We start from the raw sequence: 23,452 nt of genomic DNA on the forward strand, positions 1-23,452 counted from the left end.
GGTGGTTTCTGGTAATGGTAGACTCGGAAATGTAATCATACACGAGTGACAAGTAAGGATACTCTTACACAACTAAACTCTCGCTTTCACCCAGCTATATAATAATGGCTGCAATTGTTTCTCTTTGAGCCCAAAGCACATTTTATTGAGAGCAACGTGCATTTATAACGTCATAACGCAGTCCTCGGTTACATAATAATCCGTCATTTTGTTTTTATCAGTTGGTCTTGCTTAAGTTCCAGTTTTGATAATGCGCATGTGCGAAATAGAGTTTTCCAGAGCCCAAATTTCGTCGAGCATGCGAAGTAAGAAATAAGATCTGAGTACGTTAAATGATTCATTGTGATCCTATGGGGTCGAAAGCTCAAATTATGCTTAATAGTTTTACTCATTGTATTTAAAGTTTAATTCACTATGATTTCTATTACCACTTTTCTCATTCGGTAAAAATAACCCCCTGTGCTTTATGACTGAAGACTCATCTGTAAAGGCTTAGCCTCCTTTAATATCAAACCATTTGCAAAAGTCAACTGTGAAGTAAAGAATGTGCAAGTTGAACAGCATCAATTTTTCGAAATCTCACAGACTTTTAATGGTATCTGTGAATAGCTGACTTATAAACGAGAATATGGCTAATTTGATTTTTATTTGAAATTTTGGAATTCGCACCTTTATGTCAGCTCACAACGCCGCCAAGTTTTTTACTAGACTGCGTGGCGGTCGGGTTACCAGTGCACTAGCAGCGTCGTGGGAAGGCGGGATTTTTCTTTTAAAAACAAATTAAGGTATTATTTACCAGATAAAAAAAAAAAAAAAAGAGCTTTTTAAGGACAGGGAAGTCTTGGATTATTAGTTTTAATGATTTTTTTCAATGGTTTCAGTGTAGCACAGTTTGATATTTTGTTTATCAGTTTTAAACTACGATTTTGAAATGTTGGAATTCAAAATATTGCAGGTTCTTTAAGTCCTTTTATAAACAAGTTTTAGTTGTAATTTATTGCTAGTTGATCAATTTTTTTCATCCAAATCATTGTTTTTCATATTTGACTATGGCCAAACAGCGCATGCGCCAAAGTGTTATTTTAACTAAATAACTGGTACTATAGAACCCTTTGAAAATATCAAACCAAAGACGAAAAATACTGTGTTTCCTTAGCAAAGCAAAACGCTATATATGTATATATATTTAAAAAATAAAGTATATAATATAAGGTCAAAAGTCAATATTACCAAAAGTTGTTAGCAATATATAATTCTTTCGAAAATCACTAGTTTATTGTCAGGCTTGTTTTAGTTTGCGGCAACAACAGAAAGGAATCATGTCTAGAACACTAGTGTTGTTTTCGTTTGGAATGACTGAAACACTTGTCATTTACCCTGTTTATATTTAATGACTCCTTAGATGATATTAAAACAACGTTTAAAATCTTTCCATTGACATAACGCTCCTGACAAGGCAACAGGAAGGGAGTCATGGAGTTTAGGCTGTAAGTCATGTGGCTTAAACAACTTTTCCTTGCTTCTTGGCTGCTCCTGTAAGTATTCAAATTATCTAGTTCAAACGAGTTTGAATAGTCGGTTTTTTCTTCTTCTTCTTCTTTTTTTTTTTTTGTAAATGGTAGTTTTTTTATGGCTTATATGTCTTATATTATAATATGCATAAAGATTATAAAAATCAGCTTTTTCTTTATGTGAAATATAATTTTAAATTCTTTTGGTCTCTACAAATATTTGTACAATAAATTAAAGACTGTACGAGATCATGTCCTATTCCCATTCTATACCATCGCCTTATTTCTAAATTTCGTATAACGCACTGGAGTGGTTTTCATAAACCCGTGAAATACACAGACTAATACCAATTATTAGACCCTATTGTTTTCCATTGTGTTCTTTTTACAGATTTATGAAAATCACTCTAAGATTGAATTGAGTAATTTCAAATTTTCTGGTCTTATAGCCTTTTATATAATTATGGTCTTTTTTTATTAATTACCGTTATTAATTACAAATCTTATATGAATTTGGTTCCAATTTAAAGTAAAGTATAATCAACTGAGCTCAGCTTTGATAACTCACAACATAACATAAAGCTTTGCGATACTACTTCGAACTTTTTGATAACTTAAAAAAATCAAAAGCGTTTATGGGATGACCATATTGCTATCAATTCAATTGTCTTGTGTGTTTCGGGGCAATTGGGATAGAAGCATCACCTTTGTTGAAGTTTATTACATCGCAGTTAGTCTATTAACTATAGTTAACCCGTTCTTTTAAACTACTGTTAATCACTTAATCAAAACCAAATTGTTCATTTAGATGAATATCCTTTCATCACACTCATATAAATATAATTATAATCTGCGTCGCTTTCAGCGCTTGGTTCAATCAGTTTTCATATATCGGCTGGAATTTGGTTTATTATCCCTGCTGTTAATATTGCAATTTAAAGTTCCCAAGAGATCGTAGGCTCAGATCACTTTAGAGTCAAAACGGCACAACCTTACCCCCTATGTTCCATTAATGACTTCATTATTTGAATATTGAAATTCATTATTCTTTCCGAGAATACCAAGACTCCGGATTTAAAATGATAACCAATTCAAAACACGAATTCTGACTGGACTATGGTGTTTCTTATATAAAATAGTCCAATCAGAATTCAAGTTTTAAATTCGTAATTATTTCGAATCTTGTGTCTTCGTATTCTTGCAAAGATGAATAAATTTCAATATTTGAATAATGAAATTGTTAATGAAACCTAGAGGGGTAAGGTTGAGCCGTTTTGACTGTAATCAAATGGAAAGATATCTACGGAACCTTCGTCTAATCTTGAAGTTATGCTTTTTTAACACTAAGCTATCGCTTTATTATATAATCCCTCAAAGCGTAAATAGTTGACAAGATAAATTTTGAAAGTACAAATTATAGCTTTAAATTAGGGTTTCTTGTAGGTAGCTAAGAAAGTTCACCAGAATTTTTGGATTTAGTTTTAGATTTTTTTTTAGGTCGTATCTTCATATTTGGTTTTCGAGTGAATATTCTTGTTGAAGCGTAGTAAAACTAAATTGTGGAAAGGTGATAAAATTACTAGCTAACTACAAGAAATGAATAACCAGCGAAGAGAAAGCCCAAGAAACATGATGACTTTAAACATCTACGTTTTCTGCGGCAATGCTAACTTTATAAATATTCACAAAGAATACATTTAAAAGCTTCATAGTTTTTTTTATACTTATTATTCTTATACCACTTTTTGGTGCTTTCTGAGGCTTACACGTTCAGCCGATCAGAATAAATGGCGAAAAAAAAAAAAAATAATAATAATAAATTGGGGACGGGGGTTTCGTTGAAGGGAAAAATACTAAACTTTTTATTATAAATGTTACAATACAAGAAAAATGTGGCACATTTCGATAAGTAATTAATTAATGATGGATTAACGACAGTTACGGAAGGATAAAAGAGTCATGTAGATTGAACCAGTAAATTAACCAGTATGTGAAAAACACAACTTAACACAACAACTAATTTCAGCTCCTGATATTCATAACATGTTTCCGACAGCCAAATAATGAATTCATAAGTTGTCATGGGATAATATAAAACGCTATCCAAACATGAAAGTAAAGAAGAAAAAAAAAGGGATTTTGTTTTAAAAAACAAAAAACATTTATAAAACTGAAACGATTGCTACCATTCGAAATGGGACTTAATAAAATACATAAATGTATGAACATAGCAAGTGCAGCCTCCATTTGGGGGCATTATTTGGTCCTCCCTCAAGCGAATTCGAAAAAAGGTTCAGTTTATCGAAAACTTCTTCATCGGCTTTTTTTCACTGTATACATTTGTGTATGATCAGGAGTGCACAGTTTAAACTCCAGATTTCATCACCATCCTGTCATTCACTGTCATTCATCCGTCTCGGTCTCAACGTCTTTCGAAATTAGGGGTATAACTGTGTACATAATTATTTTTTTTAGCTGATAAAGTTTCAAAAAATATATAGGTTATCCTCTTTTTGTTTTCGTTCCATCCTGGTATATTACTTGTACATGCTCATAAAGGTGACACTCCACCAGCGATTAACTGGTATTATTATAATTTTCGTCGGGTCACTAGTTCGAGCCCTGCGGTCGCCACATGCGAATTGAGTTTGTTTGATGTGTTGCTCTCTCCTGTGCCATGAGGGTTTTTTCCTGGTTCTCCGGTTTTCCCCCCTCCGTAGAAGTGGTAATGAGCGCGATTGAAAGCAGACTCACATCAGCGAAAGCTGCCAGGATAATCAGCCTGGTCTAACAAATAAAAATTGTTATTATTATTATTAGGCTTGAATAAAGAGTTTGGCGCGCTGTGATTGGTCAAGCGACCAGCGATTCTGGAACAGAAATCACTGCTCGAGCGGCGTTAAATAGGTTTTCTATTGCCAGAGCGAAAATAATACCAAAAAGGTTCTAAATCGAGAATATGACGTCACATAAACAGGAAATATAAACACTGATAGGTTCGGAGCAGTTTCTTGGTTTTAACTTGGTTGTAAAAATTACTAGTACTAATAAAACAATAATGATCTGGATCATCAGGCGATCAGTAGTATTTTGTTCTCAGTAACAACCTAGTTCATCCCTGCTTTTGATGCTTTTTTTTCTTCAATAATTGAGAATAAATCTTCACTTTCTTATATTTCAACTACCTTGCTCGTTTGAGCGCGGCGGCGCTTATTAATTTTTTTGAGTTTCATGTGCGGCATTAATTCGGGGGCGCGTTTATTTATCATATACATAATGTGTAACCAATGATTTAATGCGAAGTGAATACAAACGTTTTAAAAAATACAAAATTTCAATGTTTTTTGTATTGATAAAGCGGGGGCGCCGCTTATTAATAACCCTGGTTTTAAGTGCGGCGCTTATTTGAGGACGGCCTTTAATCGGGGCGGCGCTTAAACGAGTAAATATGGTACATTTTTGCGATTTTAAAAACGTGAGGGGAAAGTGTTTTTGTAAAAAATGTCATGCTTTTCGGTTTCTTTTTACCTTTTATTAAGAATTTTATCTCATAAGAATAATTGTAAGAAAATACTAACTTTTCATATTTAATTGGTATTTCAGATTAATAGCAGCCACCGACGGTAAGTAGAAAAAAATTAAGTTAAGAAAAAAAGATGTTAAGATGCATGGGTGTTATCACAAGACGCAGTGTTTTGTCGTGAATGAGTCTTTTGTAAGGTGCCTGTAATTGTTGACAACGTCTGTCACCACCAGCAACAGTCTTTCTCAAGACTATACTAACCCGGACGACCACACTTCACAAAAAACTAAATTTACAGATTGAAAAACTTTTATTGCTTTTAAGGCGCGATTACGCGAAGCGATTTTCTCTGCAACTTGCATGTCAACTCGTGATGTTGAACTGAAATAATTGGTTATTATGAGCAGTGAAAAAAGTTTGGTGAATTGGATTGGTCAATTTGATGTAATTATTTATGGTTGTTTTATGGCTCTACCATAGACAATAGGTTACCTCAGACTCAGTGTTCTACCAATTTTTTTTTTTGGCAGTTTTAACCAGTTCATTTTTACAGGGTTTTTAACGGCTTTGTGACACAAGTTGCATGGAGCATTGCAGCGCGTATCCTACAGCGCAATATGAGAACAAGTTGCTGGAGAAGTTGCACCAATCTTTGCAAAAAGTAGAATTCGTTTCTACTTTTGGCAATGATTGCGTCTCCGTGGTACCCTGTAACCTGTCTAAGTTGCAGAGAAAATTGCTGCGTGTAATCGCGCTTTTAGAAACGGCTCAACGATTTTATGGCACAACGACATATTATCATGATCATTATTATTATTATTATCGGATTAATCTTAGTAGATAGTAAACTATAAATATTTGTCACTGTTTTCACAGAACGCGTCACTTGATAATCTCAATGTCTAAACTCAAAATCAATATCCCCTTAACTCGAAACTAAACAGTTCGCGGGCTGGTCGGGAGATCCTTGACAGGCTGTTGTTATTGATTATTTTTGACAACGGGTACTAATCGATCCCTTGCGCAATCCAAGTTCCCCCCTCCCATCCCCTCCCCCCTTCCCCACGTAAATATGAGAAGACAAATAAATTACGATCATACTTTAGGTCGCCGTAATCGTCATCGTATATACCCAAGTGGTATTTCGAATGGCCGTCTGCACAACAGATACATCACAGCATCCAGTCAATGGGACAAAAACCACGCCCCATGGCTTGCTCGTCTGAATCGCAAACGACGTGGACGTCTAGTTGGAGGGTGGTCAGCTCGTAGAAATAACAGGGGTCAATGGATTCAGTTCAATTTTAGATCGCCGAAGAATATTTACAAGGTTGTAACTCAAGGAAGAAGCGATGCGAACCAGTGGGTGACCAGCTTTACCATCCGTTACAGTGTAAATGGAAGACGATGGTTGTGGTATAGAAGGAAAAGCGTACCTAAGGTAGGATTTAAAGACAGTCAGTGAAGCATTCTTAGTATTTGGTTTGTGCTTAGATTAGTGTTTGGCTTAAAGGAAAGACATGTGGATATTACGACATTTTACTGCCCGCGATTAAGATCGTTTTACCAAGCATTCGGCTCAATACGAATGGCTCGAGTGAGGTATGAGTGAGATGTGCAGTGCTTCGAAAAAGTTGCAAAATGACGGTATACTTTATTTTGCGCAAAAAAAGTTGAATTCCCCACCAAAACCTTTATTAGGTCCCAGTATTTTGTAAATCAAGTGTTCATTGGTCATTTCGTGATTGTCACAGAACAAACTGATTTGAAGTTTACACAGTCAGAAATTTACGATTACAGCAACTTTTGGCAGAAAAAAGAGGAGGGAGATTTAAAAACAAAAATATTCCCGGTCACGAATTTAAATGAAGTTTCAGAAACTCGGTCCCAGACCCCCAAAGTTTTGCCCTAAATTTTAGCAAAATAGGCACATTTTCGGGCAAAGTTTAAATTTTCATCGTGTTATGCTTTGCTTTCTCATAATGAACACTCGAATTTCAATCATTTGGTTATTGTGTTATATAGAAATGCTAAATATTTGTGGGGGCAAAAAAGTCCCGTCATTTTTGAACTTGAAGTTTTGAGGCGCATATGCAGTATCAGTTTATGGAGTCCAACCGGCGGCCATCGTGTTTGCGGTGTAAAACTCATTTAGAGTTGAGTAAATGAATTCAAAATTTAAAAAGATTTTCCTTCAAGTTTCACTTAAGACGGAAAATCAAGTGAGTAAATTTTCATTAATAACATAAATATTATGACTGGAACTAGTTATTTAACCGTATCTTTTTATATCAGGTCTTTCCAGGAAATCGCAACCGAAACTCACTGAGATGGAATAGATTTCGCCCATTAATTACAGCTAAATATGTTCGAATCTATCCAAGAACCTGGCATGGGCACATTTCTCTGAGAGCGGAGTTCTATGTCAGTAGAGCATGTAAGTAATTAATGCTTTCGTGTTCATGAAAATAAGGGGAAAATCGCACCAGTTTAATTTGTTTCCATCCTATTGGTATCCTTATCGTTGTTGGAGTAAAGAATTTATTTTGAAACTTCTTTATCTGATTTTTTGTATATTTAGCGGTATTCCACTGTTTCTAAGTGTCATGCATGCATTGCTGCCTGAACGGTATTACCATCAATGTGTGATAAAAATAATCACGATGGTTTTTTGTGGTACAACATGAAATATCCCACTTGTCTTGTATATTTTCCCAGTAAAAACATTTAACTGGATGCTCGTTTGTAAACTGTCAAACACATGTGCCTTGTTGGATGTGTCATGCTATACCACTCAACTCATTTTATCGCTTGTGATACATAAAAATGATCCTCTGAATTGATTTTGTTTAAATTTGAAGCCCGTTATAAGTTGCCAATGGGTCTGGAGAACAGAAAAATTCCTTCTTGGGCAATAAGAGCTTCATCGCAATGGGACCGCAACCATGGTCCATCACGTGCTCGACTCAACGCGGTTCGACGTGGAAGGAAGACAGGAGCATGGTCTGCTAGAAAGAATAATAGACGACAATGGATCCAAGTGAACTTTGGAAAGCCAACCATCATCAGTAAGATTCTTACCCAAGGTCGTCAAGATGCGAACCAGTGGGTCAAGTCATACACTGTATCGTACAGCAACAATGGAAGGCACTTTAGGCCTTACAGAGTTAGGGGGCGAGTGAGAGTAAGTGCACTTTTTAACCTAAGGTTCACCCCCCGTCCCCCCCCCCCCCCCCTACCACACACACATACTTTTTACTCGCTGCATCCTTGCATGTTAGAATTAAAGTCAGCATACTGATTTCATTATTCATACTACACTTAACAAAATTACTCGATTATGATTGGTCGGGAGGAATCTTAAATCGTACTGGGTATAAGAGTAGAAGCTGCTAAGGGAGCCTAATGATAACCATTTTTGATTTGTTTTTAACTTACCAAACCTTTACAGCTAATATTTTTAATGTATTTTAATTGCCCTTAATAAGGGTATTTTGAAGAAAATTTGCCCAAAGGACAGATACATAGCTTCGCTTCAAATCTTAATAAGGGTGTTTTGAAGAAAATTGGCCCAATAGACAGATACATAGCTTCGCTTCAAATCTTTTGCTGATTGTACTAAAAATGAATCTTTTGGATAAAGCTTATTATCTGACATTATCAATATATGGAAAATAGTTGCTTTCTAGTTCTAGCCTGCGTAGCGGCGCTCTAGTCTAGTTCTAGAACTTTGTGCTTAAATTTTCCACCTTTTTTCGGCAGACATTCCGGGCAAACAGAAACAGAAACTCCATTGTTGTACGTTGCTTGAGGCCGTACATTCGAGCACGTTTTATTAGAATCCATCCTCAAACTTGGCATTCACACATCTCTATGAGAATTGATTTCAGGGGGATGCATAAAGGTAAGAAATATTTCATTCGTTAAACTAAAAACTAAAACTATTTTCGTTTTCTTTCATATGATATTTTTGAACTTTACTTATTTCTCAATAGGAGTGGCTTTACCCAAACTCCGTGCCCTTGGAATGCAGAGCGGTCGCATCCGTAACAACCAGATTCGTGCATCCTCAAGCTGGGACCGTAACCACGGTCCCTTCTTGGCCAGACTAAACAGACGTGCACGAGGAAGATATCAAGGTGGATGGTCATCAAGACATAACAACCGTAACCAGTACATACAGGTAATCTTAATCTTTTTATATCGATACCAATTTCTTTATTCGATTACGATTATGATTTATTAAAAAGTGATTGATTAATTTTACTTTTAATAAGGTGAATTTCCGACGTCTCAAAAAAATTACTGCCATTGCAACACAAGGTCGCCAGAACGCTAACCAGTGGGTTACAAGTTACTACATAACCTACAGTTTGAATAGAATACGCTATATACCGTTCACGTATCGAGGTAGACGTAAGGTAAGTGTATCCAGTCATAAATCATTATGTAGCGAGAAGTTTAAAAGTATGACCGGCGTGATGTATTCGCATGCCTTTGCGCACAGCATTTTTTATGTTAGACCGACACATTTCGATGCGAAGCTGCCGGGTTTACCAAAGAAGGAGCGTAAAGGCTCGTTTGACAGCAAAATGCCCATATATAGAAGTTTGGGAATGCATTCTCTACTTTCGCATGCCCCATAATCCTTTGTGCCTTAGGGGTAAACAATCAAAACACTGTTCAAAAATCAAACTTTCTTCAATTGAATGTACACTATACCTGCTTTTATATGTACAATATTGATTATTAGCTCATTCTGAGTTTATTTTGCGCTTTCAGAACATCAAAAGCTTTAGTGTTAAAGAAAATATATTAACTTGCGAAGAAATATTTAAAATGTACCTTAAACTTCTTCAAAGGTTCTCTTCTCTTTCTGTTTCTTACTGTTTCGCTTCATATTTGGATATCAAACGAGGTATTTTCAACATTGTCTGATTAGCCTTCAGCACTCTAGTTACCCCCAAATTCGCAAAGCATTATGGGTATGTGAAATATGAAAAATAAATATAGTCACACTTTTTCCCGGCGCGCTGAAGGTAGTATCAATGTTTTGTTGTGTTTTAATTGGTAGCAGTTATAAAAGCACCGCAGTCCTAAATAAAGTAATGCCAACAAAAATATTAATTATTTCTTGTATTATTTGCATTACAATCTCCCAGAAATTCCGTGGAAACAGGAATCGAAATGGAATAGTTCGACACATGCTGAGACCAAGCATCAAAGCAAGAAGCATCCGTATTCACCCAATCAGCTGGAGAAGCCATATTTCAATGAGATTTGAGCTGTATGGTCGCAACGCTGGTATGCAGCATATACGATTATATATCCTACAATAGATTACATAAGCCAAAAAGAACAAAGCAAAATTTCTTCCCAAAAAATAAAACAAAGGGTCTTTGTTACATCATTTCCACGACGCAATAGGTTCTTTTCAAATTCGTACAGTACAGTACAGACTCTTTTCAAATTCGTACAGCACCACTTAGTTTCTTACAGACTCATTTACTCGGGGGTACTCTCATTTAAGCGTTTTCATATTCCCATACTAACGTACAGAGCTTCTACAACACCAACAATTTGGAATTCCACTTTGACATTCGGTGGAACACGTAATTATTATGCACAAGAACAAGACTAACATTTAGCAAAACAGAACTGTTTTTGTCATAACTAATTGGCCGATCACTGTACAATAACCATTTCGTGTCCGTATTTTGGTTTATTGCCGAATTTTCATCCCCGCTAGTGCATGCCTTCCTTCTTTCCTTCCTTCCTTCCTTCCTTCCTTCTTTTTTTTCTATTTTTCCTTTTTTCCTTTTTCCTTTCTTTCTTTCTTTTCTTTTCGAAAAAAATTGTCTTTTGTGTTTGCTCAAACAACTTAGTTTCTTGTTTTAGCGCCATCGAGGCCTTACTAACCAAAGTAGCATCCTTGGGCTCTCTAAGGTTATCATAATTGAAATACTTTTTTCTTTCATGATTGAGCAGCATCTAGATCTCCGGCGCTTGGAGTTCAAGACGGCCGTATTCCTGACTCAGCTTTAAGTGCTTCATCCATGTGGGACCATAAACACAGACCAGCAAATGCCAGGCTCAACTTATATCGTCGAGGACAGGCTGGTGCATGGTGTTCAAGACACAACAGATATGGCCAGTGGCTGCAAATTGATATTGGAAGCCTTGCCCTCGTGAATGGTATTGCTACACAGGGACGACAAGACTATAGTCAATGGGTGACAAGATACCGACTGAGGTACAGCAGAAACGGACGAAGATTCCCGTTCTATGGAGCTGGCAGAAGAATCTATGTGAGTAAAAGATCAACGTAAATTAAAAACCAATACCTGTGAAAGGAATGAACAAAAATAATAAGGAATATATAAATGACGAAAATAGAAAAGGAAAAAGGGACAAAGTGGAATAAAAATTTGGAAATCAACCCTGATTTTCTAAGTTGAAGCTAGTAACTTAAATCTTATTGAAACAGGAATAGGCATTTTCAGAATTCGCTAGTGACCACGAAATAATGGTCCGTAGTCGAGGATGGATTTGATAACTGTATAACTACTTCAAGTCCATCCTTGACTTGGAAGATGTTTAATTAATTGTTTTGCACTACTGTACTTTATTATCCTCCGCTCAATGTTTTTAATGGAAGAAATATTTTACTAATACATGTAGCAGATATCAGAATCACATTGCCTTCAAATAATTGTTTTATCTGCTTATCCAAATGCCGTAACATCAAATAATTGGTTTGAGGCAAAAATATATAGTATAGCTCCAATTTGAGCTCCTTTGACGTCAAGTGCAAGGGATCTATTAGCAAACTGCCTCTTTTTTTTTACAGAGTTTACGTGGCAACAAAGACAGGACTTCCGTCGTCTACCACCGTCTACGACCCTTCTCTGCTCGATATGTCCGTATCTACCCACAAAAATGGCATGGTCATATGTCTATGAGAGTTGAACTTTATGGTCGCCGATACAGTGAGTCAAATTAATCACACTACATAACTACGTCGCCCGTCTCCGGAGCGTTAACACATAGCACAAAGCAAGAATTCTTAATCTATAAATCTGTTATATGATTGCAAAACGATTCAACTAACACTCTTATTTATTGGGAGTGTTTCCAGGATCATATTAGGTGTCATCCAAACAAGACCCACAGAAAACCCATGTCCAAATGAAACTTTACTTTGTGGGCATGCTCACGCTCAAGTTATTCCAATACTTTATGAATATCGGCAACATGACTTATTAGATCATCATAATAATATCTTAAAAGCACTTATTAGGGGGACGTAATGTTTCCATTGTTATTGTGGTGTAAACGTGCCAATTATGTAACGAAAGATTATATCACTCTCTTCTTTACATGCGACATGTGAACTCCTTACCGTCAGTATGTCGATATGTCGATGGAATGTTCAATAGATTTTTGGCTGGCAATTTAAATAACAATCAACCAAAAAATATATACATTTATTATATAATTACCAATGAAATATCTATTTTTCTCTATTTCGAAAAATTGATATCTTCACACGTGAAAATAACATGTTATTTTCACGTGTGAAAATAGCACCATTGCGATGGCTATTGAAAAATACAAGGAAAGAATTGCCTGAAAAAGCCAAAACATACTTCATTGATAATTCTATAATAAACAGAATATTACACGGGCGCTTGGAGATACGAAATTTATCTTCTCGTGTTGAAAATCTCTCACTCGTTCGCTGCGCTCACTTGTGAGAGATCTTTTCAACACTCGAAGATAAATGTCGTATCTCCGCGCGCCCATGTAATATCCTCTATATATTGTATGTCCGCGTATATTTTGTATTTCAATTTATCTATACTATCAAACAATATTTTCACTGCAGTTTTTCGTGTTTGGGTTTTTTTTTTCAAACCTGCGATTATGATACTTAACAAAAACATCCGGTTTGTTTCATAAAGCTCGAGTACCTCGCGGAAAAGCACTTGGTATCTCCAACCGTCGCCTACCGAACAGATACATCACTGCATCAAGTCAGTGGAACAGATACCACGCCTCATGGCTCGCTCGTCTTCACCAGAAGCGAAGAGGCAGGTACATGGGTGGATGGTCTGCCAAGAGAAACAGACGTGGAGAATGGATTCAGTTTGATTTGAGAAGGTTCAAAAAGATCTTCAAGATTGCCACCCAAGGTCGTAGCCACCACAACCAGTTCGTAAAGAGCTACATTGTTAAGTACAGTTTGGACGGACGACGCTGGATGTCCTACAAAGTGAACAGTGTAGTTAAGGTAATCGTGAGTTTCTAGTTAAGAAAACATGTAACTTTAAGTGTAAGTATAAATTAAAGTGGACTGAGAAGTTTGAGAAGCCCAATTTAAAACCTCGTCCTTTATGTTTTATCACCTCTCTAGATCCATATTACCAAAATGATACGGCCTCGTTCAATTAGGATTATTCTCAGATTCTAGCTTCTCGTTATTAAATGCCACTGTGGTATATAAGGTGGAGTTTCCTCCATGCTACAAAAATTTGGGCATTGGCAGATCATATCGAATTATTTGGATTAAAATTGAAAAAAATATTTGCTTTTTTCAAGATCTCTATTGTTAACTCTATTTAATACAAGTCAAACACTCATTTTTTGTGTTTAAAGATTCTTCCTGGAAACAGAGATCGGAACACAGTTAAACAAAACTTGTTTAACCCTCCCATCATCGCACGCTTTGTTCGTATCTACCCATGGACTTGGCATGCTCATATGTCTCTCAGGGCTGAACTTTATGGTGTCAACCAAGGTAAGATGAAACCATTTCCCGTGTTTTTGTTTTTTTTGTTGTTGACAAAAAGCTAATTATTTTTTTTTAGAGAAATAATATGAAGATTTCAATAATACCCTCTTATTCTGTGTAATGAGTTGATCTCTTCTAGTAGTCTATTGGTATATTGACCTGTAAACTGTCATATTTTAGGAAGGAACAGAATCCCACTAGGTTTGGAAGATCGCACGATTCCCAACTACGCCATCAGAGCCTCCTCACAGTGGGATGGTAACCATGCACCATATCTTGCTCGTCTTAACAACATCAGACGCGGAAGGAAGGTTGGTGGATGGTCTTCCAGAAGGAACCACCGAGGTCAATGGATTCAGGTCGATTTAAGAAGACATACAGCCGTCACAGGGATTCGTACTCAAGGTCGTCAAGATGCGAACCAGTGGGTCAAGACATACACTGTGACTTACAGCAACAATGGAAGACGCTTCATAACATACAAAGTCCGTGGACGAGCCAGGGTAAGCATAGAGAAAGTAGATATATTATTTGTTTTTATAAACATACTCCAAATAAACGCTTATGTGAGGAATCGTGTTTTGCCATATTCATATTAAACCTAGTCCCCCCCTCCCCCCCCCCCCCTCCCAAACAAAAACAAAAAAGGTAGTATCCACTTTACATTCAAACCGAATAATTAAAGTTAACTCAATGTGCATTATATATTCCTTAGATGGTCAAATTGTTTTAGCACATCTTGTTACACTAACGGTTATTTCTTATCTCTTCCTACGTGGACTAGAGCCGCCGTGATACTATTGACACTCACTTTTTTTACTTGTTGATAAGTTGTATCATTTCTGTTCTGTTTATGGATTTTCTTCTTCAGGTTTTCGTTGCAAATCGCGACCGAAACACTGTCATAAGTCGTCGTCTGAAACCAGCAATACGAGCACGTTACGTCAGAATCTACCCAAGAACATGGCAGGGTCACATGTCACTGAGAATGGAATTACTTGGAAGGCGAAGATGTAAGTAACTGGCTTCAAATTATATAGAGCTTACTAGTTTGAGCTGCCTTCAACATAGAGTATAGGAACAATATAAGTAACTCGAATACGGTCTAATAAAAAAATGCTTTGATTTGATTTTGGGACATTAGTTCCTGTTAAGTCGTAGGTGATCTGCAATGTCAGTTTATTTTTTGTATTATATGATTTCGTGTTAATTTCTACCATTCGCATCATTAAGAACTTATAAAACCAGAACATATTTCTAAAACAAATATTGCTTTTTGGGGCGGACAAAAAAAATATATTGCCTTTAATATGAAATTTTTGTTTTTCAAATCCTGAATTTGAATGTGCCGTTTTGCGTATATGTTCATTGCAGTTGGACCAATAAGACCTCCACGTCGATTACGGGCCCTTGGAATGCAGAGTGGTTACATCCGTAACAACCAAATTCGTGCATCCTCAAACTGGGACCGTAACCACGGTGCCTTCTTGGCCAGACTACACAGACGTGCACGAGGAAGATACCAAGGTGGTTGGTCAGCAAGACATAATAACCGTAACCAGTACATACAGGTTAGACTCCTTGTGATTGTTTTTTTTTTTCGTATGGGCAGAATGTATTAAAATAATAATAAAAAAAATAAAATACTAATATTAAATATATTGCGTTTTAGGTGAATTTCCGTCGCCCTAAACTAGTTACCGCAGTTGCTACACAAGGTCGCCAGAACGCCAACCAATGGGTCACTCGCTACTACATCACTTATAGCCTGGATAAAAGACACTTTCTACCTTTCAAAAAACGTGGTCGTACAAAGGTAAGGCAAGATATTACGTTTGGCAGGTTTCTAGCATTTTTGCTTATGGCTTTATACGTTGCAATTCGTTTTAGATATTCAATGCCAACCGTAATCGTAACACAGTGGTTCTCAGAAGACTACGACCAGCCATCAGAGCTCTGAGTGTTCGTATCCACCCCGTCAGCTGGAAATCACACATTTCCATGAGGCTGGAACTGTACGGAAGGAATGCAGGTTGGTTGGTTTGTCTTTTTTCAAACCAATGATACACCAAAATCACGAGACCATTGCATTTTTGTGTTTGGATTAAGTGCATCGTCTCAAAAACCATGAGAATATTTCCAATTTTAAATACGTAAACAACAAGCAAGGCGACAAACAAACTCACAGCTTACTTACAAAGGTGTATGCAAACGCTTAAACTAGCTAAGGCGCGCGTTGGGGGAGGGGGAGGGGAAGGAGTTGGTTAAATCATTCACATTTTTAGCGTTAGAAACCAAACAGAGATTCGATTTTCGATTTTACCTTACCAACATGTTTATTACTGGCAAAAGAGTCCTCGAGGCTTCGTACTCTTACCCATTATCTCCACTTTGAAACTTCTGTTAACTGTAGCAACAACATTTCCAGGTGCACGTCGCTTGCCTCTTGGTGTTGAAGACCGTCGTATTCCAGACCGTGCTTTCAGCTCATCATCAAGTTGGGACAAAAACCACAAACCAGCAAATGCCAGGCTCAACTTATATCGACGAGGACAAGCAGGAGCGTGGTGTGCAAGACACAACAGGCATGGACAGTGGCTTCAAGTAGATATTGGACGTCTTGCCCGAGTTACCGGTATTGCTACCCAAGGACGACGCGACTATAATCAATGGGTGAAAAGCTTCTACGTGAAATATAGTACGAATGGAAGACGATTTATACCCTATAAATATGGCAGAAGATTAGTGGTAAGCTAAATTTGTTGTAATGTTTTGCTCATTTAAATAAAATACCTTCGTTATTGCCTTAATTTAGCTAGTTTGAAAATGAAGCAAATGCACCATATTAAATTCGTAGATACCATGGATACTCGTGGATTTTATGTCCAACCACTTGCAAAGTATTTGGTTCCCTGTATGAATAATAAAATTAAAATAAAATAATTAATTAAAATTTAATTAATTGATTAATTAAAATAAAAACAAATGAAGATATCACTTGAAAAGGTCGTTTTCAAAAATAATCCATATTACAAACTCAATAAAACCCTCAAAGAAACACAGAATTGGCTACCTGTGGTTTTGTTTAAACCTTAGTGAGCGACACCTTTGCATGTTTATGCTCCTCACAATTAGTATGCTTTGAGTATCCACGAGTTAAAAAAGTAATTTGAAAAAACACTTTTCTCTTATAGACATTTCGAGCTAATCGTAACAGGAATTCCATAGTATACAACCGATTTGCTCGTCCTCTGAAAGCACGTTTTGTACGTGTTTACCCAAGAACCTGGCATGGACACATTTCTATGAGGCTCGAACTGTATGGACGACGATATGGTAAGCATGTTGTCTAAAAAAAAAAAAAAGAAAAAAGAATGGCGTATACACGTATTTCAAAAATCTGACTTTGAAATCTAAGACCGAGTAACACGCCAAAACATAAAATATATCCAGAGCCTAACTACGCAGTTTCCTTCATTAGATTGGTATATAAAGAATTACTTTTGAATTAGACGTGCTTTTTTTTAGCATACACTTAACATATAGTGCTTTTTCTTGTTTTAACCCAAGAAAACGTAAAACCTCAGAAATTGTTTTTAGGCTCAGATCGTCCATTTCAGATCTCTGAACGACAACGTTTTTCTGTAATAGGTGTATACACGACCCCACAAGCTTTTTAGCATTAATTTTTATCGTGTCAAAATAAAGGCCATCGATTTATAAAGATCATTTATCTATAAATATCATCTATCTATTTACCTTTTGATGAAGCTTAACGTTTCAAATATTTTCAGCTGGCCGTCCTCGTCCTCGTTTATACCCAAGTGGTATTTCCAATGGCCGTCTGCACAACAGATACATCACAGCATCCAGCCAATGGGACAGAAACCACGCCCCATGGCTTGCTCGTCTGCATCGTAAACGACGTGGACGTCTAGTTGGTGGATGGTCAGCTCGTAAAAATAACAGGGGTCAATGGATTCAGTTTAACTTGAGATCACCAAAGAATATCTTCAAGATTGTAACTCAAGGACGAAGTGACACGAACCAGTGGGTGACAAGCTTTATCATCCGTTACAGTGTAGATGGAAGACGATGGGTGTGGTACAAAAGGAATAGTGTAACTAAGGTAAGATTTAGAGACACAGGTTAATCGTGCGACGCAGGTTAATTGTTTTGGTTAATAAAGCTACGTGCTATGTTATCAGCCAGAAGTTGAACACATTCCTTTAGATTCTATACTTTTTTAAATGACTTTTTTCTTTACTTTATTAAAGGTTTTACGTGGAAACCGCGATAGAAATTCGTTGAAAGCAAATTACTTTGGTGTACCCATTACAGCTCAATATTTACGAATCTACCCAAGAACATGGCATGCACATATCTCCCTCAGGGCTGAAATCTACGTGGGGACCACACGTGAGTGAAACAAGAGATTTTATTTACCAAATTGAATGTTATTTTAGGCGCAGGAATTTTAATTTTTTCATAATTTGTCTACAGTAAATATCAATTTCTATTCAAAATTGCTATAAAACGTTTCATGCCAGTACACCGTGTTTAAATGTTTTGGTGGACGTCAATTACGTTTCTCAAAGCAATTTTTTCTCGAAAAAAAGCATTCCGAGCTTCAGAGCATGATTCTGAACCTGACTAACAAACAGAAAGTCACTTCTTCGCATCTCGCTTGTAGCTCGCGTTTTTATTTTTTATTGAAGAAACGTAATCCATATCTTTAATAAATATTCAAAAACACCTTAATAGTTTTTAAATCGTAACACTCACTTACTGAATTGTCATAATGACAACAATTCGTAAAGTTAATTATAAATCGACCTTTATTATTTTCTCCAAACTTCCTATAAGTCTAGGCAAATGCCTGAAAATTAGCGTTGAGTGTGTCATTTTAAAAGTTGAGATTGAATAAGGCGTAAAAAAAATGTAGCCGCTTCCTTAACAACCCATTATAAATACTATAGATCATTCAAAGTGCTTCAAAAACTGACATGATGTCCATGACATTTGTCCCTCGTTATTTATTACATGGCATTTATGACAATACAATATTATGTATATAACAAATTCCCAGGTCCATAAAATTATAAAATTATATGAAATTATAAACAAAAACAATAGAGGCCTTGCACCATTGAGTGATGGCAGCCATGACAGGAGGCAGGAACAATTGAATCTGATCTAATGTAATATACATGAGAAAGGACTCAGTTTCCTAGGAGCAAGATACTCTATTGTTGTATTTCCTGTCATGGCTGCCATCATGCGATGGTGCAAATCCTCTATTAAACAATACGCTTGCTAAATTCACAATTCTCCTAACGTCTTCTTCATGGCTTCAATCCATCCAGGGTTTTACGATATACCAATGGGTGTTGAAGACGGATTGATTCCTTCCAAAAACATCAGAGCTTCATCACAATGGAACCGCAACCATGGACCATCACGTGCTCGACTCAACACGGTTCGACGTGGGAGCAAGACAGGAGCATGGTCTGCTAGAAAGAATAACAGACGACAATGGATCCAAGTGGACTTTGGAAGAGCAACCATAATCAGTAAGATTCTTACTCAAGGTCGTCAAGATGCGAACCAGTGGGTGAGATCCTACACTGTGTCGTACAGCTACAATGGAAGAAACTTTAGGTCTTACACAGTGAGAAGAAGAGTAAAGGTAGGTTCATTAGAAAAACCTGTATTTTGGTTTTTAGTGGGAAAATGTAATTTCTTTAAATTTGAATAATTTCTTAATGCAATATACTTTTTAATCTAATTAAGCTGACTTGCGCAGTATATAAAGCAAGTTATGCATTATATATTTTTGCATATATATCCTTTTAATAATTTCTTTGTGGGTTGTCCCCCCAGGTTTTCTTGGCCAACGCAAACAGAAACAATGTTGTTATCCGTTCCTTAAAGCCTTACATCCGGGCTCGAATCATCAGAATCCATCCACGAACCTGGCAGGGACACATCTCTATGAGAATAGGATTCAGGGGAAGACGTATAGGTAAGAAAAATAACTTTAATACAGTGATAATGGATAAAGTAATAAAGAGACTAAATAAGTGTCATATCAAATAGGAATACCGAAGCCTCGCCTGCATGCCCTTGGAATGCAGAGCGGTCGCATCCGTAACAACCAGATCCGAGCATCCTCAAACTGGAACCGCTACCACGGTGCCTTTTTGGCCCGACTAAACAGACGTGCACGAGGAAGATATCAAGGTGGTTGGTCAGCAAGACATAATAACCGTAACCAGTATATTCAGGTGGGATACTGTTCTTTGAGGGAATGTAACAAATCCACTTTGATGCTGCTTTCAACTATTCATCAATTGTACATAACGTCATCGCTCATATATATATATATATACATTAGCTTGCTTTAACATTACCAATAATATGGTCGCCACGTCTTTATGTATTGATCTTCTTGAGAATACTAAGAAGATATAAAAACATTTCCACGTTTTATATGTCCAATATCTTTTGTATCGTTCTATATAATGTCTGCGTTTTGACGTCATTTTCACACCCACCCTCATTTTTGTACAGTGCATAACACACATCTGTGAAAGAATTATTTAAGAAAATTGTACACATTAGTGCAAATTTTAGCAGGTCTTTGGTCTACAATGAGTTCTACTGAACTTACTTATTTGTGCAATTTCTTGCAAGCTTTTTACGGATATACGGTATGCACTCTATTATCAGTATTAGTAATAGACCGTTTTCAAATTAGTCAAATATCGCTGTGTTCCTTGATCACAGACTCATTTATACTGGGGTTAGCCTCATTTCAGTTTCCAAATATCCAAAAATACCAATGGTAAGGTAAAGAATGCACAACTTCAACAATACAAACACTTTTAAATTCTACGGACCTTCACTGGAATGCATGAATATTCAAAGTATTTACATACGAAATCAAGGCTTACCCAGTAGAACAGAGAATTCGAAACTGGAGTATTGGCCGGCACCATAAATAGCGGCCTATTAACCTTACAACAACTCAGATAATATGAACTACCATGACGCTTTTTTCTTAAGCCACGAGTTTTTTTCTTAAGCCACGAATATAAAAGAAATTGCAATGACCATTGTATTATTTTGTTTATATTTCCAATGTATTTTTTGTATTTAAATCTAAAGGTGAATTTCCGAAAGTTCAAAGTAGTTGTCGCCATTGCAACACAAGGTCGCCAGAACGCTGACCAATGGATCACAAGCTACTCCATATCGTACAGTTTGGACAAAACACACTTCACACCGTATAGACCAAATGGCCGAGTGAAGGTAAAAAATGGCTGTCTTAGCTAAGTGTACCTTAGGAAATGTCAATCATCACAAACTAAGAGTGATAATTGTATTGGAATAGTTTTTTTGTTTGGTTTTTTTTTTTTGTTTTGTTTGTTTTGTTTTGTTTTGTTTTGCTTTGTTTTTTTTGAGTCAATTTCAAATATGTACTTTCTGATAAAACAATAACCCAGCTTATAGTACACTCAACAAAATTACTCGACTCTGATTGGTCGAGAGGAGTACAATTATAGCGTTAATTGTACTCCGTAGGAGTACCGAATTAAGTCGCTATGGCAACACGGCCAAAACAATGCCAAAACAATTATTTTCTATCATTTTGTACTTTAAAAACATAGATAAAATGTTAAAGCCGTAAGAACTAATCTTTTTTATGCATTTCAGTTGCGCGATGGACTGAACATCGGCCGCCAAATAGAGAATAGACAAAGAACGGCGTCGCTTAGCAATTTTTACTGAAATTTTGTTGAGTGAACTATAAAAAAAAAATCGCACGATCTTCTCGTACAATTTGGAATTAATAGACACTCGTAATGTTTGAAAGTTCTTTAATTGCACTCGCCTAAAGGCTCGTGCAATTACAAGAACTTCCAAAACATTACTCGTGTTTATTAATTTCCAAATTGTACGAGAAGATCGTACGATTTCCTATACTTACATCTTCTCTTGCGAACTCGCAAAATTTTATTATCATTCACATTTTCCCCCGTCGTTTTGATTGGCCGAGATAACTGCATATAAGTGCCTACAAATAATAATCCGCTCATGCGCATTACGGTGCAAAGCCGTTTTGATACAAATGATTGAACATTGCTCGCTTGAACATTGAAAATGATGAAAAAATTATTAACTTGCTCTTTTACTCCGACGAAGGACTAGCGTCCGAAACGTCAGTCAGTTTTTTCATCTTTTCGCGGTGTAAAATTTGCCCTTTTATTACTACTGTTTCATTAGAAACACCGACGCAGCACACAATAGTTTTTAGCTAGTTATCTTTTCTTATTTTGAAAAAAACGTCCAGTGAGACGTCGAAACGTCAAATCTCTTCGTTTATTTTCATTGCAAAATATCTCTTCTTAGTTGTATTATATGTAATTTCACAAAATGATCATGAAGGATTTTTTGAAAAACATCCTCCGTTCTATATTCTTACTCTAGATATTCCGCGGAAACAAGAACCGCAATGGAATAGTTCGACACTTTCTGAGACCAAACATCAAAGCAAGAAGCATTCGTATTCACCCAATTCGCTGGAGAAGTCATATTTCCATGAGATTTGAGCTTTATGGACGAAGCGCTGGTATGTAATTTTTTTATCCGTTCTTATCAGACAGCAGATATGTACTCTAAACTAAGCGCGTATAAAATCGCCCCGTCATGAAGTAAAAATTGTGTTGACAACTTCATAGTCTAGGTAAGAGATACTATAATTGCGGTGCAATGTCTCATAACAGGCAAGGTAATCCTCAATATTCGGGTGTTTTTTTTATTTTTATGAATAAATAAAGATTGTCTTTACTTTTTTAACTTGGGTACGCTTCCCCTAAATTGCTTTAAATAAATGGTTTAAACCAAGTAATTACTACCGCTTTTTTTCTGTTTTCCTAAACTCTGTCTTTCTTTTTTTCCCCTTTCTATCTTTTTTTCTGTCATTCTTTTTTATTTTTCCATTTTTGAGTTTGAATACGTACTACGTACAATACACAGTTTATTTCTATTATTTTTTGTTATTTTTTTGATCTTCCAAAACACAAATTCAAAAGTTTTCTTTTATTCCATAAACAATTTTTTTTATTTTAACTTCTTACATCTCCCGTATATTCTATTAATCTCATCTCTAACAACCATACCTCGCTTATAATTCTATAAAATTGTAATTTATTGCACGTTAAATCAATACTATTATTTCAGCCACAAGATCTCTTCCTCTTGGAGTCGAAGATGGCCGTATTCCTGACTCGGCTTTCAGCTCATCATCAAGCTGGGACCACAAACACAGAGCAGCAAATGCCAGACTCAACTTATATCGACGAGGACAAGCAGGGGCGTGGTGTTCAAGACACAACAAATATGGTCAGTGGTTACAAATTGATATCAGAAGTCTGGCGTACGTGACTGGTATTGCTACCCAGGGACGACAAGACTATAGTCAATGGGTGACAAGATACCGACTGAGGTACAGCAGAAACGGACGAAGATTCCCGTTCTATGGAGCTGGCAGAAGAATCTATGTGAGTAAAAGATCAACGTAAATTAAAAACCAATACCTGTGAAAGGAATGAACAAAAA

General features: G+C 36.4%; 1 protein-coding gene across 1 annotated transcript; it reads left to right on the top strand.

Annotated features, from left to right (window-relative positions):
- Positions 1 to 1,473: 1,473 nt before the first annotated feature.
- On the top strand, positions 1,474 to 23,415 carry LOC148907197 (uncharacterized). The gene is made up of 28 exons (XM_089036812.1): positions 1,474 to 1,535; positions 5,115 to 5,134; positions 6,141 to 6,475; positions 7,330 to 7,471; positions 7,896 to 8,218; positions 8,797 to 8,938; positions 9,030 to 9,217; positions 9,312 to 9,455; positions 10,197 to 10,338; positions 11,023 to 11,342; positions 11,885 to 12,023; positions 12,999 to 13,327; positions 13,693 to 13,834; positions 14,009 to 14,331; positions 14,700 to 14,841; positions 15,203 to 15,399; positions 15,501 to 15,644; positions 15,719 to 15,860; positions 16,257 to 16,576; positions 17,023 to 17,164; positions 17,623 to 17,957; positions 18,106 to 18,247; positions 19,195 to 19,517; positions 19,712 to 19,853; positions 19,928 to 20,115; positions 20,999 to 21,142; positions 22,322 to 22,463; positions 23,075 to 23,415. The coding sequence occupies exons 1-28, from the start codon at positions 1,495 to 1,497 to the stop codon at positions 23,413 to 23,415; spliced, it is 5,574 nt and encodes a 1,857-aa protein (XP_088892938.1). The 5' UTR covers positions 1,474 to 1,494.
- Positions 23,416 to 23,452: the final 37 nt, after the last annotated feature.

The sequence above is a fragment of the Actinia tenebrosa genome, unplaced genomic scaffold, assembly GCF_029948245.1.
Source record: "Actinia tenebrosa isolate PJP-AT-01 unplaced genomic scaffold, QUT_ActTen_1.0 PGA_scaffold4__44_contigs__length_22323623, whole genome shotgun sequence".
Classification (NCBI taxonomy): Eukaryota; Metazoa; Cnidaria; class Anthozoa; order Actiniaria; family Actiniidae; genus Actinia; species Actinia tenebrosa.

Excerpts from the sequence above, each read along its gene's own strand:
- LOC148907197 (XM_089036812.1), top strand. The coding sequence starts at position 1,495 with ATGTGGCTTAAACAACTTTTCCTTGCTTCTTGGCTGCTCCT. Across the intron at positions 11,343-11,884 it reads GAGCTGGCAGAAGAATCTAT|AGTTTACGTGGCAACAAAGA; the intron begins GTGAGTAAAAGA and ends TTTTTTTTACAG. Across the intron at positions 17,165-17,622 it reads ACTGTATGGACGACGATATG|CTGGCCGTCCTCGTCCTCGT; the intron begins GTAAGCATGTTG and ends AAATATTTTCAG.